The sequence below is a fragment of the Oncorhynchus mykiss genome, chromosome 31 (genome assembly GCF_013265735.2).
Source record: "Oncorhynchus mykiss isolate Arlee chromosome 31, USDA_OmykA_1.1, whole genome shotgun sequence".
Taxonomy (NCBI): domain Eukaryota; kingdom Metazoa; phylum Chordata; class Actinopteri; order Salmoniformes; family Salmonidae; genus Oncorhynchus; species Oncorhynchus mykiss.
The window spans coordinates 10,322,424-10,336,319 of record NC_050571.1 but is presented as its reverse complement, the minus strand read 5'-3'; the positions used below and the strand labels follow the sequence as shown (position 1 = coordinate 10,336,319).

Below are 13,896 nucleotides of genomic sequence, written 5' to 3'. Positions count from 1 at the left end.
TTAACACCATTATCGTCATCATCATCATCTCCTCCTCTTCCCCCTCCTCTTCCTCCTCCTCCTCCTATCCCAGATTGTCATTGAACCATTTACTTGATGAGGACGGACAAGACAGGTTCTACTTACGTACAGATGGCGGATGTTGTTTTGTATGTGTTTTCTATTAGATGGAGTCACAACTCAACCATTTACCCACTTACTCATGTATCATATAATACCAATATTGTGATGTCACTGCTACGACAGGCCACTGAAGTATGAGAAATCTAAATGCTTTGTCACCCACACGGATACAGTTGAAACACTCTCTTCTCCTTACAGAGGGATCGACTGTTTCAACGTGTAGTGAGTGGATGCAAAGCAAACACAAAAAAGATGTGGTTCTGCTCAGCCCAGGACAGACTGTATCAACCGGTTAGGCATCAACACTGCCGCTCGCGGCCCTGACTGGCAGAATACGTTGTGGTGAACACATTTCAAAGTTGCCATGGAAAGTGTACCATAATAGTAGTGACCACAATCGTTCGGTTTTCCACAGAAGAAGACTCGTTGGCGACCACCTGTTGTTCTAACACATTTACTAATCGCTGGTACTCGTTCCAGTAGCCAATCTGAAACAGAGAAAACACAGGTTAGCATAGCAACCATAGAATTAGATTGAATTATATTGTTCACATTCCATTTCTGTTAGCAACATACCCTTTTGTCCGACTGCCCACCCCCCTCCTCCCCCCACTATCAGTGTATAAACAGTCAAGTGGGAACATTTCAGTAACACATTATAAATGCTTATATGTGCTTATAGCAGGTAAAAGCAAAAACCTAATCACTTTAAGAAGTGCTCAATTTACCCACTAATAAAACCAGCCTTATAGATTACTAGAGGTGAGGCCTAAATCTACTGTCATTCCTTATAGATTACTAAAGGTGAGGCCTAGATCTACTGTCATTCCTTATAGATTACTAGAGGTGAGGCCTAAATCTACTGTCCTTCCTTATAGATTACTAGAGGTGAGGCCTAAATCTACTGTCATTCCTTATAGATTACTAGAGGTGAGGCCTAAATCAACTGTCATTCCTTATAGATTACTAAAGGTGAGGCCTAAATCTACTGTCATTCCTTATAGATTACTAAAGGTGAGGCCTAAATCTACTGTCCTTCCTTATAGATTACTGGAGGTGAGGCCTAAATCTATTGTCCTTCCTTATAGATTACTAAAGGTGAGGCCTAAATCTACTGTCATTCCTTATAGATTACTAGAGGTGAGGCCTAAATCTACTGTCATTCCTTATAGATTACTAAAGGTGAGGCCTAAATCTACTGTCCTTCCTTATAGATTACAAGAGGTGAGGCCTAAATCTACTGTCATTCCTTGTAGATTACTAGAGGTGTCATTCCTTATAGATTACTGGAGGTGAGGCCTAAATCTACTGTCATTCATTATAGATTACTGGAGGTGAGGCCTAAATCTACTGTCATTCCTTATAGATTACTGGAGGTGAGGCCTAAATCTACTGTCATTCCTTATAGATTACTGGAGGTGAGGGCTAAATCTACTGTCATTCCTTATAGATTACTGGAGGTGAGGCCTAAATCTACTGTCCTTCCTTATAGATTACTGGAGGTGAAGCCTAAATCTACTGTCATTCCTTATAGATTACTGGAGGTGAGGCCTAAATCTACTGTCATTCCTTATAGATTACTGGAGGTGAGGGCTAAATCTACTGTCATTCCTTATAGATTACTGGAGGTGAGGCCTAAATCTACTGTCCTTCCTTATAGATTACTGGAGGTGAAGCCTAAATCTACTGTCATTCCTTATAGATTACTGGAGGTGAGGCCTAAATCTACTGTCATTCCTTATAGATTACTGGAGGTGAGGCCTAAATCTACTGTAATTCCTTATAGATTACTAGAGGTGAGGCCTAAATCTACTGTCCTTCCTTATAGATTACTGGAGGTGAGGCCTAAATCGACTGTCATTCCTTATAGATTACTAGAGGAGAGGCCTAAATCTACTGTCATTCATTATAGATTACTGGAGGTGAGGCCTAAATCTACTGTCATTCCTTATAGATTACTGGAGGTGAGGCCTAAATCTACTGTCATTCCTTATAGATTACTGGAGGTGAGATCTAAATCTACTGTCATTCCTTATAGATTACTAAAGGTGAGGCCTAAATCTACTGTCATTCCTTATAGATTACTGGAGGTGAGGCCTACATCTACTGTCATTCCTTATAGATACTAAAGGTAAGGCCTACATCTACTGTCATTCCTTATAGATTACTGGAGGTGAGGCCTACATCTACTGTCATTCCTTATAGATTACTGGACGTGAGGCCTAAATCTACTGTCATTCCTTATAGATTACTAAAGGTGAGGCCTACATCTACTGTCATTCCTTATAGATTACTAGAGGTGAGGCCTACATCTACTGTCATTCCTTATAGATTACTGGAGGTGAGGCCTAAATCTACTGTCATTCCTTATAGATTACTAAAGGTGAGGCCTAAATCTACTGTCCTTCCTTATAGATTACTGGAGGTGAGGCCTAAATCTACTGTCATTCCTTATAGATTACTAGAGGTGAAGCCTAAATCTACTGTCATTCCTTATAGATTACTGGAGGTGAGGCCTAAATCTACTGTCATTCCTTATAGATTACTGGAGGTGAAGCCTAAATCTACTGTCATTCCTTATAGATTACTAGAGGTGAGGCCTAAATCTATGGGAGGACCTTGGCTTTACTTCAGGATAGGCTAGCGACAAATGATACAGGTGGGAGACCTACTAGTTGGTGTACAGGTAGGAGATATACTGGTTGATGTACAGGTAGGAGATATACTGGTTGGCGTACAGGTAGGAGATCTACTGGTTGGTGTACAGGTAGGAGATCTACTGGTTGGTGTACAGGTAAGATATATACTGGTTGGTGTACAGGTAGGAGATATACTGGTTGATGTACAGGTAGGAGATATACTGGTTGGTGTACAGGTAAGATATATACTGGTTGGTGGACAGGTAGGAGATATACTGGTTGGTGGACAGGTAGGAGATATACTGGTTGGTGTACAAGTAGGAGATATACTGGTTGGTGTACAGGTAGTAGATATACTGGTTGGTGTACAGGTAGGAGATATTCTGGTTGGTGTACAGGTAGGAGATCTACTGGTTGGTGTACAGGTAAGAGATATACTGGTTGGTGGACAGGTAGGAGATATACTGGTTGGTGGACAGGTAGGAGATATACTGGTTGGTGTACAAGTAGGAGATATACTGGTTGGTGTACAGGTAGTAGATATACTGGTTGGTGTACAGGTAGGAGATATTCTGGTTGGTGTACAGGTAGGAGATATTCTGGTTGGTGTACAGGTAGGAGATATACTGGTTGGTGTACAGGTAGGAGACCTACTGGTTGGCGTACAGGCAGGATATATATTGGTTGGTGTACAGGTAGGAGATATACTGGTTGGTGTACAGGTAGGAGACCTACTGGTTTGTGTACAAGTAGGATATATACTGGTTGGTGTACAGGTAGGAGATATACTGGTTGGTGTACAGGTAGGATAACTACTGGTTGGTGTACAGGTAGGAGATATACTGGTTGGTGTACAGGTAGGAGATCTACTGGTTGGTGTACAGGTAGGATAACTACTGGTTGGTGTACAGGTAGGAGATATACTGGTTGGTGTACAGGTAGGAGACCTACTGGTTGGTGTACAGGTAGGAGACCTACTGGTTGGTAACAAGCTGAATGATTTTCTATGTTGTGCGTGGTGTGTGTTTTTGTGTAGCAGGGTAGTGGCATCTCTCACCACCGTCACCTGCCGTCACCCCTAATACCAGCCCACTCTCTCCTCAATGACCTGTCAGTGTCTGTCTGGGCCAGTCACCCCCCTCCTCTCTCCTCTATGACCTGTCATTGTCTGTCTGGGCCTGTCACCCCCCCCCCCCCCTCTCTCCTCTATGACCTGTCAGTGTCTGTCTGGGCCTGTCACCCCCCCCCCCCCCCCCCCCCTCTCCTCTATGACCTGTCAGTGTCTGTCGGGAGTCTGGGTCTTCATGGTCATGATCCAAAGTGTCTCTCTCTCTCTGATACTCTCTTTCTTTGTCTGCCTATCTGTATCTCTATCTCACTGTCTATATCTCTGTCTCTCTCGGTCTCTTTCTCCCTCTCTGTCTATCTCCCTCCCTCCCTCTCTGTCTGTCTGTGAGGGGTTAGACACCAGGGCTGTGGGGCATTAATTGGAGTATAGTGTCTGGAAGGCAGTCAGTCAGATCCCACGTCACATCAGAAAAGACACACACTGCTTCAGATAATGGGTATATAAGGTGTGCAAATACAGTCTGTTAAAACTAAGAGGCTTTAACCAGAGTTATTTCACATTGGACCCTTAGGGCTCATAGGGCCCATGGGGCTCATAGGGCTCATGGGGCTCATAGGGCTCTGATCAAAAGTAGTGCACAATGTGAGGAATATGGTGCCATTTGGGATACGGGCATTTGACCATTCTGTAGTCTCCATTGTTGGAGTGTGAAGAGGATACTTTTTGAGAATGTCAGGAGAGTTTTGATGGAGATATTCTCATCTCCTCTTGTGAGTACTAGATCGGATTGTTTCAACAGTCAGAGAGCCTGTAGTGGAGATAACAGATGGATTCTATAGGAGCTGGGGGCTTTCAGTAGGGAGCAGTGGGGAGTGGAGCTGGTGCTGTTGGGCTTGTAGCAGTCATCACTCTGAGTGCAGCTACACAACCTGGAGGAAAGCAATCAGACTCGATGGTCTCTACTAACCATCCTGATAGGCTGATGTCTGGGTCTCTGTCTGAAGAAGCAGGCTTCACTCCAACCCACTCAAACGACCGCTATGGAAACAAGCCTTTGGGCTTTATTTATTTTTTATCCTCGATAATTCATAATGTCGGTAACGTCTCCAGTTGGAGCAGTATACAACTTTTCAATATCAATCAATCAAACACCTACACACCAGGAAGTGATCTAAGCTCACAGTCATCTAACACTGTCACGTGTTAGATTAAATTGTTCCTACCAAGGGTTGGATCTGGTTCAGGGAACAGAACCGAAAACTGGAAAATAACAACATTATTTGAGGAACTGAATCCGAAGAAGAAACGAAAGTGATCTATACTGTTCCAGAAGAACATACTGTTCTATACTGTTCCAGAAGAACATACTGTTCTATACTGTTCCAGAAGAACATACTGTTCTATACTGTTCCAGAAGAACATACTGTTCTATACTGTTCCAGAAGAACATACTGTTCTATACTGTTCCAGAAGAACATACTGTTCTATACTGTTCCAGAAGATAACTGTTCTATACTGTTCCAGAAGAACATACTGTTCTATACTGTTCCAGAAGAACATACTGTTCTATACTGTTCCAGAAGATAACTGTTCTATACTGTTCCAGAAGAACATACTGTTCTATACTGTTCCAGAAGAACACTGTTCTATACTGTTCCAGAAGAACATACTGTTCTATACTGTTCCAGAAGAACATACTGTTCTATACTGTTCCAGAAGAACATACTGTTCTATACTGTTCCAGAAGAACATACTGTTCTATACTGTTCCAGAAGAACATACTGTTCTATACTGTTCCAGAAGAACATACTGTTCTATACTGTTCCAGAAGAACATACTGTTCTATACTGTTCCAGAAGAACATACTGTTCTATACTGTTCCAGAAGAACATACTGTTCTATACTGTTCCAGAAGAACATACTGTTCTATACTGTTCCAGAAGAACATACTGTTCTATACTGTTCCAGAAGAACATACTGTTCTATACTGTTCCAGAAGAACATACTGTTCTATACTGTTCCAGAAGAACATACTGTTCTATACTGTTCCAGAAGATAACTGTTCTATACTGTTCCAGAAGAACATACTGTTCTATACTGTTCCAGAAGAACATACTGTTCTATACTGTTCCAGAAGAACATACTGTTCTATACTGTTCCAGAAGAACATACTGTTCTATACTGTTCCAGAAGATAACTGTTCTATACTGTTCCAGAAGAACATACTGTTCTATACTGTTCCAGAAGAACATACTGTTCTATACTGTTCCAGAAGAACATACTGATCTATACTGTTCCAGAAGAACATACTGTTCTATACTGTTCCAGAAGAACATACTGTTCTATACTGTTCCAGAAGAACATACTGTTCTATACTGTTCCAGAAGATAACTGTTCTATACTGTTCCAGAAGAACATACTGTTCTATACTGTTCCAGAAGAACATACTGTTCTATACTGTTCCAGAAGAACATACTGTTCTATACTGTTCCAGAAGAACATACTGTTCTATACTGTTCCAGAAGATAAATGTTCTATACTGTTCCAGAAGAACATACTGTTCTATACTGTTCCAGAAGAACATACTGTTCTATACTGTTCCAGAAGAACATACTGATCTATACTGTTCCAGAAGAACATACTGTTCTATACTGTTCCAGAAGAACATACTGATCTATACTGTTCCAGAAGAACATACTGTTCTATACTGTTCCAGAAGAACATACTGTTCTATACTGTTCCAGAAGAACATACTGTTCTATACTGTTCCAGAAGATAACTGTTCTATACTGTTCCAGAAGAACATACTGTTCTATACTGTTCCAGAAGAACATACTGTTCTATACTGTTCCAGAAGAACATACTGTTCTATACTGTTCCAGAAGAACATACAGTTCTATACTGTTCCAGAAGAACATACTGATCTATACTGTTCCAGAAGAACATACTGTTCTATACTGTTCCAGAAGAACATACTGTTCTATACTGTTCCAGAAGAACATACTGTTCTATACTGTTCCAGAAGAACATAGTGTTCTATACTGTTCCAGAAGAACATAGTGTTCTATACTGTTCCAGAAGAACATACTGTTCTATACTGTTCCAGAAGAACATACTGTTCTATACTGTTCCAGAAGAACATACTGATCTATACTGTTCCAGAAGAACATACTGTTCTATACTGTTCCAGAAGAACATACTGTTCTATACTGTTCCAGAAGAACATATTGTTCTATACTGTTCCAGAAGAACATACTGTTCTATACTGTTCCAGAAGAACATACTGTTCTATACTGTTCCAGAAGATAACTGTTCTATACTGTTCCAGAAGAACATACTGTTCTATACTGTTCCAGAAGAACATACTGTTCTATACTGTTCCAGAAGAACATACTGTTCTATACTGTTCCAGAAGAACATACTGTTCTATACTGTTCCAGAAGAACATACTGTTCTATACTGTTCCAGAAGAACATACTGTTCTATACTGTTCCAGAAGAACATACTGTTCTATACTGTTCCAGAAGATAACTGTTCTATACTGTTCCAGAAGAACATACTGTTCTATACTGTTCCAGAAGAACATACTGTTCTATACTGTTCCAGAAGAACATACTGTTCTATACTGTTCCAGAAGAACATACTGTTCTATACTGTTCCAGAAGAACATACTGTTCTATACTGTTCCAGAAGAACGTACTGTTCTATACTGTTCCAGAAGATAACTGTTCTATACTGTTCCAGAAGAACATACTGTTCTATACTGTTCCAGAAGAACATACTGTTCTATACTGTTCCAGAAGAACATACTGATCTATACTGTTCCAGAAGAACATACTGTTCTATACTGTTCCAGAAGAACATACTGTTCTATACTGTTCCAGAAGATAACTGTTATTGGAAAATGTAAAATTATGTTATTTTTAGTTCTGGGCATGTTCTTCCAGTCCCACAAAAATCACAACAAAGTGCCTATGCAAAGGCCTCACTCTGTCACTCAGAAACGTATTCTGACGTCCGACTGCCACTTGTAAATCTTTACCAGTTGGTGTAGACAATCTGCCCTCCCCTCTGATGCATGGGTTACTGTAGCCCCTCCTCTCTGATGCATGGGTTACTGTATCCCCTCCCCTCTGATGCATGGGTTACTGTAGCCCCTCCCCTCTGATGCATGGGTTACTATAGCCCCTCCCCTCTGATGCATGGGTTACTGTAGCCCCTCCTATCTGATGCATGGGTTACTGTAGCCCCTCCCTTCTGATGCATGGGTTACTGTGGCCCCTCCCCTCTGATGCATGGGTTACTATAGCCCCTCCCCTCTGATGCATGGGTTACTGTAGCCCCTCCCCTCTGATGCATGGGTTACTGTATCCCCTCCCCTCTGATGCATGGGTTACTGTAGCCCCTCCCTTCTGATGCATGGGTTACTGTAGCCCCTCCCCTCTGATGCATGGGTTACTGTATCCCCTCCCCTCTGATGCATGGGTTACTGTGGCCCCTCCCCTCTAATGCATGGGTTACTGTGGCCCCTCCCCTCTAATGCATGGGTTACTGTAGCCCCTCCCCGCTGATGCATGGGTTACTGTATCCCCTCTCCTCTGATGCATGGGTTACTGTGGCCCCTCCCCTCTGATGCATGGGTTACTGTGGCCCCTCCCCTCTAATGCATGGGTTACTGTAGCCCCTCCCCTCTGATGCATGGGTTACTGTATCCCCTCCCCTCTGATGCATGGGTTACTGTGGCCCCTCCCCTCTAATGCATGGGTTACTGTAGCCCCTCCCCTCTGATGCATGGGTTACTGTATCCCCTCCCCTCTGATGCATGGGTTACTGTAGCCCCTCCCCTCTGATCCATGGGTTACTGTATCCCCTCCCCTCTGATGCATGGGTTACTGTGGCCCCTCCCCTCTAATGCATGGGTTACTTCAGCCTACTGATGACGTTACAAGAGTGATTCAGAAATTAGGAAGAGATGTTTAATTGGAGATGTTTAATTAACTTGCTAGTTTTTCAACGCTCTCTCCTCACCCGAGGTTGAATCTGACGCCCTACACTGTGACTGGCAGCTCAGTCTGTGTGTTTGTCTTTCATTGTGATTAAATCATGCTGTTACGGCAAAATATAATTAGCTCTTAACGACTTTCCTATACAGATTAAATCTCTTACCCGCTACATAGCAAGCTGCTCTATCCACACTGATTGGTGCAGTCATTTCATGAGCGAATTGTAAAAAAAAAAAGGGACAGAAATTACCATCTAAACCAATACCGCGTGGTTTAAAAAAAGAACCGGACCGGAACTTTGTTGAACAGAACCAAATGAATAGTGGTTCTGCTCAGAACTAAACAATTGGAAAAGCATTTTGGTTCCAACCTCTGGTTCCTACAGACATTTGTAGAAGTCCTCCGTCTGTCATGTAGGAGAACTTGTTGTATGGAGGGCATGTTTGTCATAATTCATAAACAATGAGAGGAAGAAGTAATGAACTAAACCCTAACTTCTGACTGATAGTTACCCTGTTCTGATGGCGACAGCAATTTATTTGAGATTTAATAGCTGAGTCGGTATGGGGTTATAGAGAGCGCTGTGTGTGTGTGTGTGTGTGTGTGTGTGTGTGTGTGTGTGTGTGTGTGCGTGTGTGTGCCTGCACCTTCTTCGGTCCCCCTGTTCTCATCTCATAGACGTCTATAGTGTAGTTGGACCTCCGGCCATAGCTGTCAAACTGGATGTTCCCCGTCATCCCCTGAACCTGGACCTGCACCGCGGGACAGTAACACACAGACGCAAAACACGCAGAACAACGTGTAATACAGACTGCCAACTTATTATCAAATGTGGAAAAATCTGGTATTAGGAAATGGCAGGTATTCACATAGGCAGGGCCGTTGGCGATAATCAAATGATGGAACTGATAGGCTTTAATAAAAGATGTGGGTTTATGGTAATGAGAATGAGAGGCTCTTTGTATTTGAGAGAGATGAGCTGAGGGGGAGAGAATTTCACTGTGAGAGGTCTGTGTGAGGACATCTGGGAAGCAGAGGAGGAAATTTGTCTCCTTCTAAAGCTCTCTATCGCTCTCTCTGCCCCCTCTTTCTTTCTATCTCTCTCTCTCTCTCTCTCTGCCCCCTCTTTCTATCTTTCTCTCTCTCTCTCTCTGCCTCTCTTTCTATAGCTCTCTATCTCTCTCTCTGCCTCTCTTTCTATAGCTCTCCATCTCTACCCCCTCTTTCTATCGCTCTCTATCTCTCTCTGCCTCTCTTTCTATAGCTCTCTATCTCTCTCTCTCTCTATATCTCTCTCTGTCCCTCCTTTCTTACTTTCTTTCTTTCTTTCTCTGTCTCGTGTTTCTCAATCTAACTCTTACCCACTCCATCTCTCTCACTATCACCCCCCTATTTCTCTCCCCCTCCCTACATACCTACCTCCTTCTCTCTTTCTTCCTTAACCTCCCTCCCTCCTTCTCTCTCTCCACCTCCCTCCCCATCTGCCCCTCTTTCTGTCTCTCTCCCTCCTACCATTTTGAGAGCTCTCTCAATGTCGATGCCCTGGCTCCATGGTACGGCAGGGTTGGCCAGACAGTCTCCTGCGCCTCCTCGGCGTGACACGTCTACCCGTTGGCGCCGCAGGTACCGGAAAGCCTCCGCGATCACCAGGATGGCATCGTGGGTCAGAGCTGACGTGTACTGCCGAGGATAGAGAGAGATCAGAGGGATCACAAGAGAGATCAGAGGGATCACAAGAGAGATCATGAGAGATCACAAGAGAGATCATGAGAGAAGATAACACTGAACACTGTAGCTGGCAAACAGTACATCATTAATGAATTAATTATTCCATTCATTATTTTATTAATTCAGGTATGAACAGGGGACAAAGTAGAATATTCTGGGGAAGGAAAACTGCAGAAGTCAAATCAAATCTAAAGTTATTTGTCACTGAACCTTGTAGACCTTGTAAGTGTCTCTCTCTGTGGAGAGATTCACTGTAGAGTTGAAACACATCGATGTAACGATCACAATGTCCCACATGTTCATCCCAAACCGTACCTTGATTCGGAGAGAACGGGCCGTTCGGTAACCAACACCATGACTAAATGTAATAAGGCAACAGTAAACATGCCCCCCCCCCCCCCCCCCCCCCCCGAGCCAATTAAATACACCATCTCACTCTCTCCCTCTCTATTTCCCACTCTCCCACTCTCACCATCTCTCTCCCACTCTCTCTCTCACCGTCTCACTCTCTCACCGTCTCACTCTCTCACCGTCTCACTCTCTCACCGTCTCACTCTCTCACCGTCTCACATCTCACCATCTCACTCTCTCACCATCTCACTCTCTCACCATTTCACTCTCTCACCATTTCACTCTCTCACCATTTCACTCTCTCACTCAATTCAATTCAAGGGGCTTTATTGGCATGGGAAACACATGTTAACATTGTCAAAGCACGTGAGGTAGATAATACAATATTCTCTCTCACTATCTCTCTCTCTCTCACTAACTTTTTTCACTGGTTATTTCTATTGGTTATTCACGGTGTATGTATTCCTGGTGTCACTATGTCTGTTTATTTGATTTGTATCTTATCTTTCTCTCTGCCTGGTTGGAAAATAACCCGTAAACATTTCACTGTTAGTCTACACCTGTTGTCCTGGAAGTGTTTGATTTGAGGGATGCAAGGAGAAGAGGGGAGAAGAGAAGGAGAGGAAATGAGAGGAGAAGAGAAGGAGTGAAAAGGAGAGGAGAAGAAGTGAGAAGAGGGGAGAAGAGAAGGAGAGGAAATGAGAGGAGAAGAAGGGAGAAGAGAGGAGAAGAGAAGGAGAGGAAAGGAGAGGAGAAGAGAAGGAGAGGAAAGGAGAGGAGAAGAAAGGAGAGGAGAAGAGAAGGAGAGGAGAGGAGAAGAGAAGGAGAGGAAAGGAAAGGAGAGGAGAAGAGAAGCAGAGGAAAGGAGAGGAGAAGAAGTGAGAAGAGGGGAGAAGAGAAGGAGAGGAAATGAGAGGAGAAGAAGGGAGAAGAGAGGAGAAGAGAAGGAGAGGAAAGGAGAGGAGAAGAGAAGGAGAGGAAAGGAGAGGAGAAGAAAGGAGAGGAGAAGAGAAGGAGAGGAGAGGAGAAGAGAAGGAGAGGAAAGGAAAGGAGAGGAGAAGAGAAGGAGAGGAAAGGAGAGGAGAAGAAGGTAGAAGAGAGGAGAAGAGAAGGAGAGGAAAGGAGAGGAGAAGAAGTGAGAAAAGAGGAGAAGAGAAGGAGAGGAAATGAGAGGAGAAGAAGGGAGAAGAGAGGAGAAGAGAAGGAGAGGAAAGGAGAGGAGAAGAGAAGGAGAGGAAAGGAGAGGAGAAGAAAGGAGAGGAGAAGAGAAGGAGAGGAGAGGAGAAGAGAAGGAGAGGAAAGGAAAGGAGAGGAGAAGAGAAGGAGAGGAAAGGAGAGGAGAAGAAGGTAGAAGAGAGGAGAAGAGAAGGAGAGGAAAGGAGAGGAGAAGAAGTGAGAAAAGAGGAGAAGAGAAGCAGAGGAAAGGAGAGGAGAAGAAGTGAGAAGAGAGGAGAGGAAAGGAAAGTAGAAGAAGGGAGAAGAGAAGAGAAGAGAAGGAGAGGAAAGGAGAGGAGAAGAGGAGAGGAAAGGAGAGGAGAAGAGAAGGAGAGGAAAGGAGAGGAGAAGAAGGTAGAAGAGAGGAGAAGAGAAGGAGAGGAAAGGAGAGGAGAAGAAGTGAGAAAAGAGAAGAAGAGAAGCAGAGGAAAGTAGAGGAGAAGAAGGTAGAAGAAAGGAGAAGAGAAGGAGAGGAAAGGAGAGGAGAAGAGAAGGAGAGGAAAGGAGAGGAGAAGAAGGTAGAAGAGAGGAGAAGAGAAGGCGAGGAAAAGAGAGGAGAGGAAAGGAGAGGAGAAGGAGAGGAAAGGAGAGGAGAATAAGGTAGAAGAGAGGAGAAGAGAAGGAGAAGAGAAGGAGAGGAAAGGAGAATAGAAGGAGAGGAAAGGAGAGGAGAAGAAGGTAGAAGAGAGGAGAAGAGAAGGAGAGGAAAGGAGAGGAGAAGAAGGTAGAAGAAAGGAGAAGAAAGGAGAGGAGAAGAAGGTAGACGAGAGGAGAAGAGGAGAGGAAAGGAGAAGATAGGAGAAGAGAAGGAGAAGAAAGGAGAAGAGAGGAGAAGAGAAGGAGAAGAAAGGAGAGGAGAAGGGAGAAGAGAGGAGAAGAAGGGAGAAGAGAAGAGAAGGAGAGGAAAGAGAATGTGAGAGTGACAGATACTGAGATGAGAAGAATGGAGAAGGACAGGAGGGAGAGCCCTCTATCCAAAAGAAGAGATGGATTAATTTTGTTGTGCATACATAACAGTACATCATGAAAGGCTTGGCTGCTGTTCTGTAGTCTGCAGTAGGTACCTTGAGCGGGGTGTTCTTGGCCTCTGGGAATTCCCTTTCATCCAGTCTCTCCCAGCGCTGTAGGAACTGCTGAACGATGGAGTTCTCAGGGCTCACTATCTGGAAGCCTGATATGTTGGCCCCGCCTAGGAAGACCTTGTCCAAGCTCACATTGGAGAAACCCTGACATCAGAAAGAGGGGAGACGGGGATGGAGAAGAGGGAAGGAGAGAGGGAAGGAGGGAGAGAGGGATGAGGGAGACAGGGAGAGTGGGATGAGGGAGACAGGGAGAGTGGTGTGGAGGGAGACGGGGAGAGAGGGGTGGAGGGAGAGAGGAATGGAGGGAGACGGGGAGAGAGGAATGGAGGGAGAGAGACAGGGAGAGAGGGATGGAGGGAGAGAGACAGGGAGAGAGGGATGGAGGGAGAGAGACAGGGAGAGAGGGATGGAGGGAGAGAGACAGGGAGAGAGGGATGGAGGGAGAGAGACATGGAGAGAGGGATGGAGGGAGAGAGACAGGGAGAGAAGGATGGAGGGAGAGAGACAGGGAGAGAGGGATGGAGGGAGAGAGACAGGGAGAGAGGGATGGAGGGAGAGAGACAGGGAGAGAGGGATGGAGGGAGACAGGGAGAGAGGGATGGAGGGAGACAGGGAGAGAGGCAGGGAGACAGGAGAGAGGGAGGGAGACAGGAGAGAGGGAGAGCGACAGGGAGAGAGGAATGGAG

At 44.3% G+C, this 13,896-nt stretch overlaps 1 protein-coding gene across 6 annotated transcripts in view; it reads right to left on the bottom strand.

The window, feature by feature from the left end:
• The window catches only part of LOC110504371 (glutamate receptor 3), a 228,838-nt gene that overhangs the window by 57,100 nt on the left and 157,842 nt on the right, over positions 1–13,896 (bottom strand). For 5 of the 6 annotated variants that reach the window (XR_005041266.1, XM_036970542.1, XM_036970543.1 and 2 more), the window contains exons 6-9: positions 13,193–13,354; positions 10,347–10,514; positions 9,482–9,586; positions 501–611 (exon numbers count right to left, since the gene is read on the bottom strand). Coding sequence is in view for 5 of the 6 variants with exons in the window: in XM_036970542.1 (XP_036826437.1) it covers positions 501–611; positions 9,482–9,586; positions 10,347–10,514; positions 13,193–13,354 (546 nt within the window). In the remaining variant the exon portion in view is untranslated. The remainder of the gene's footprint in view (positions 1–500; positions 612–9,481; positions 9,587–10,346; positions 10,515–13,192; positions 13,355–13,896) is intronic. The other variant, XM_036970541.1, reaches the window with a different exon arrangement.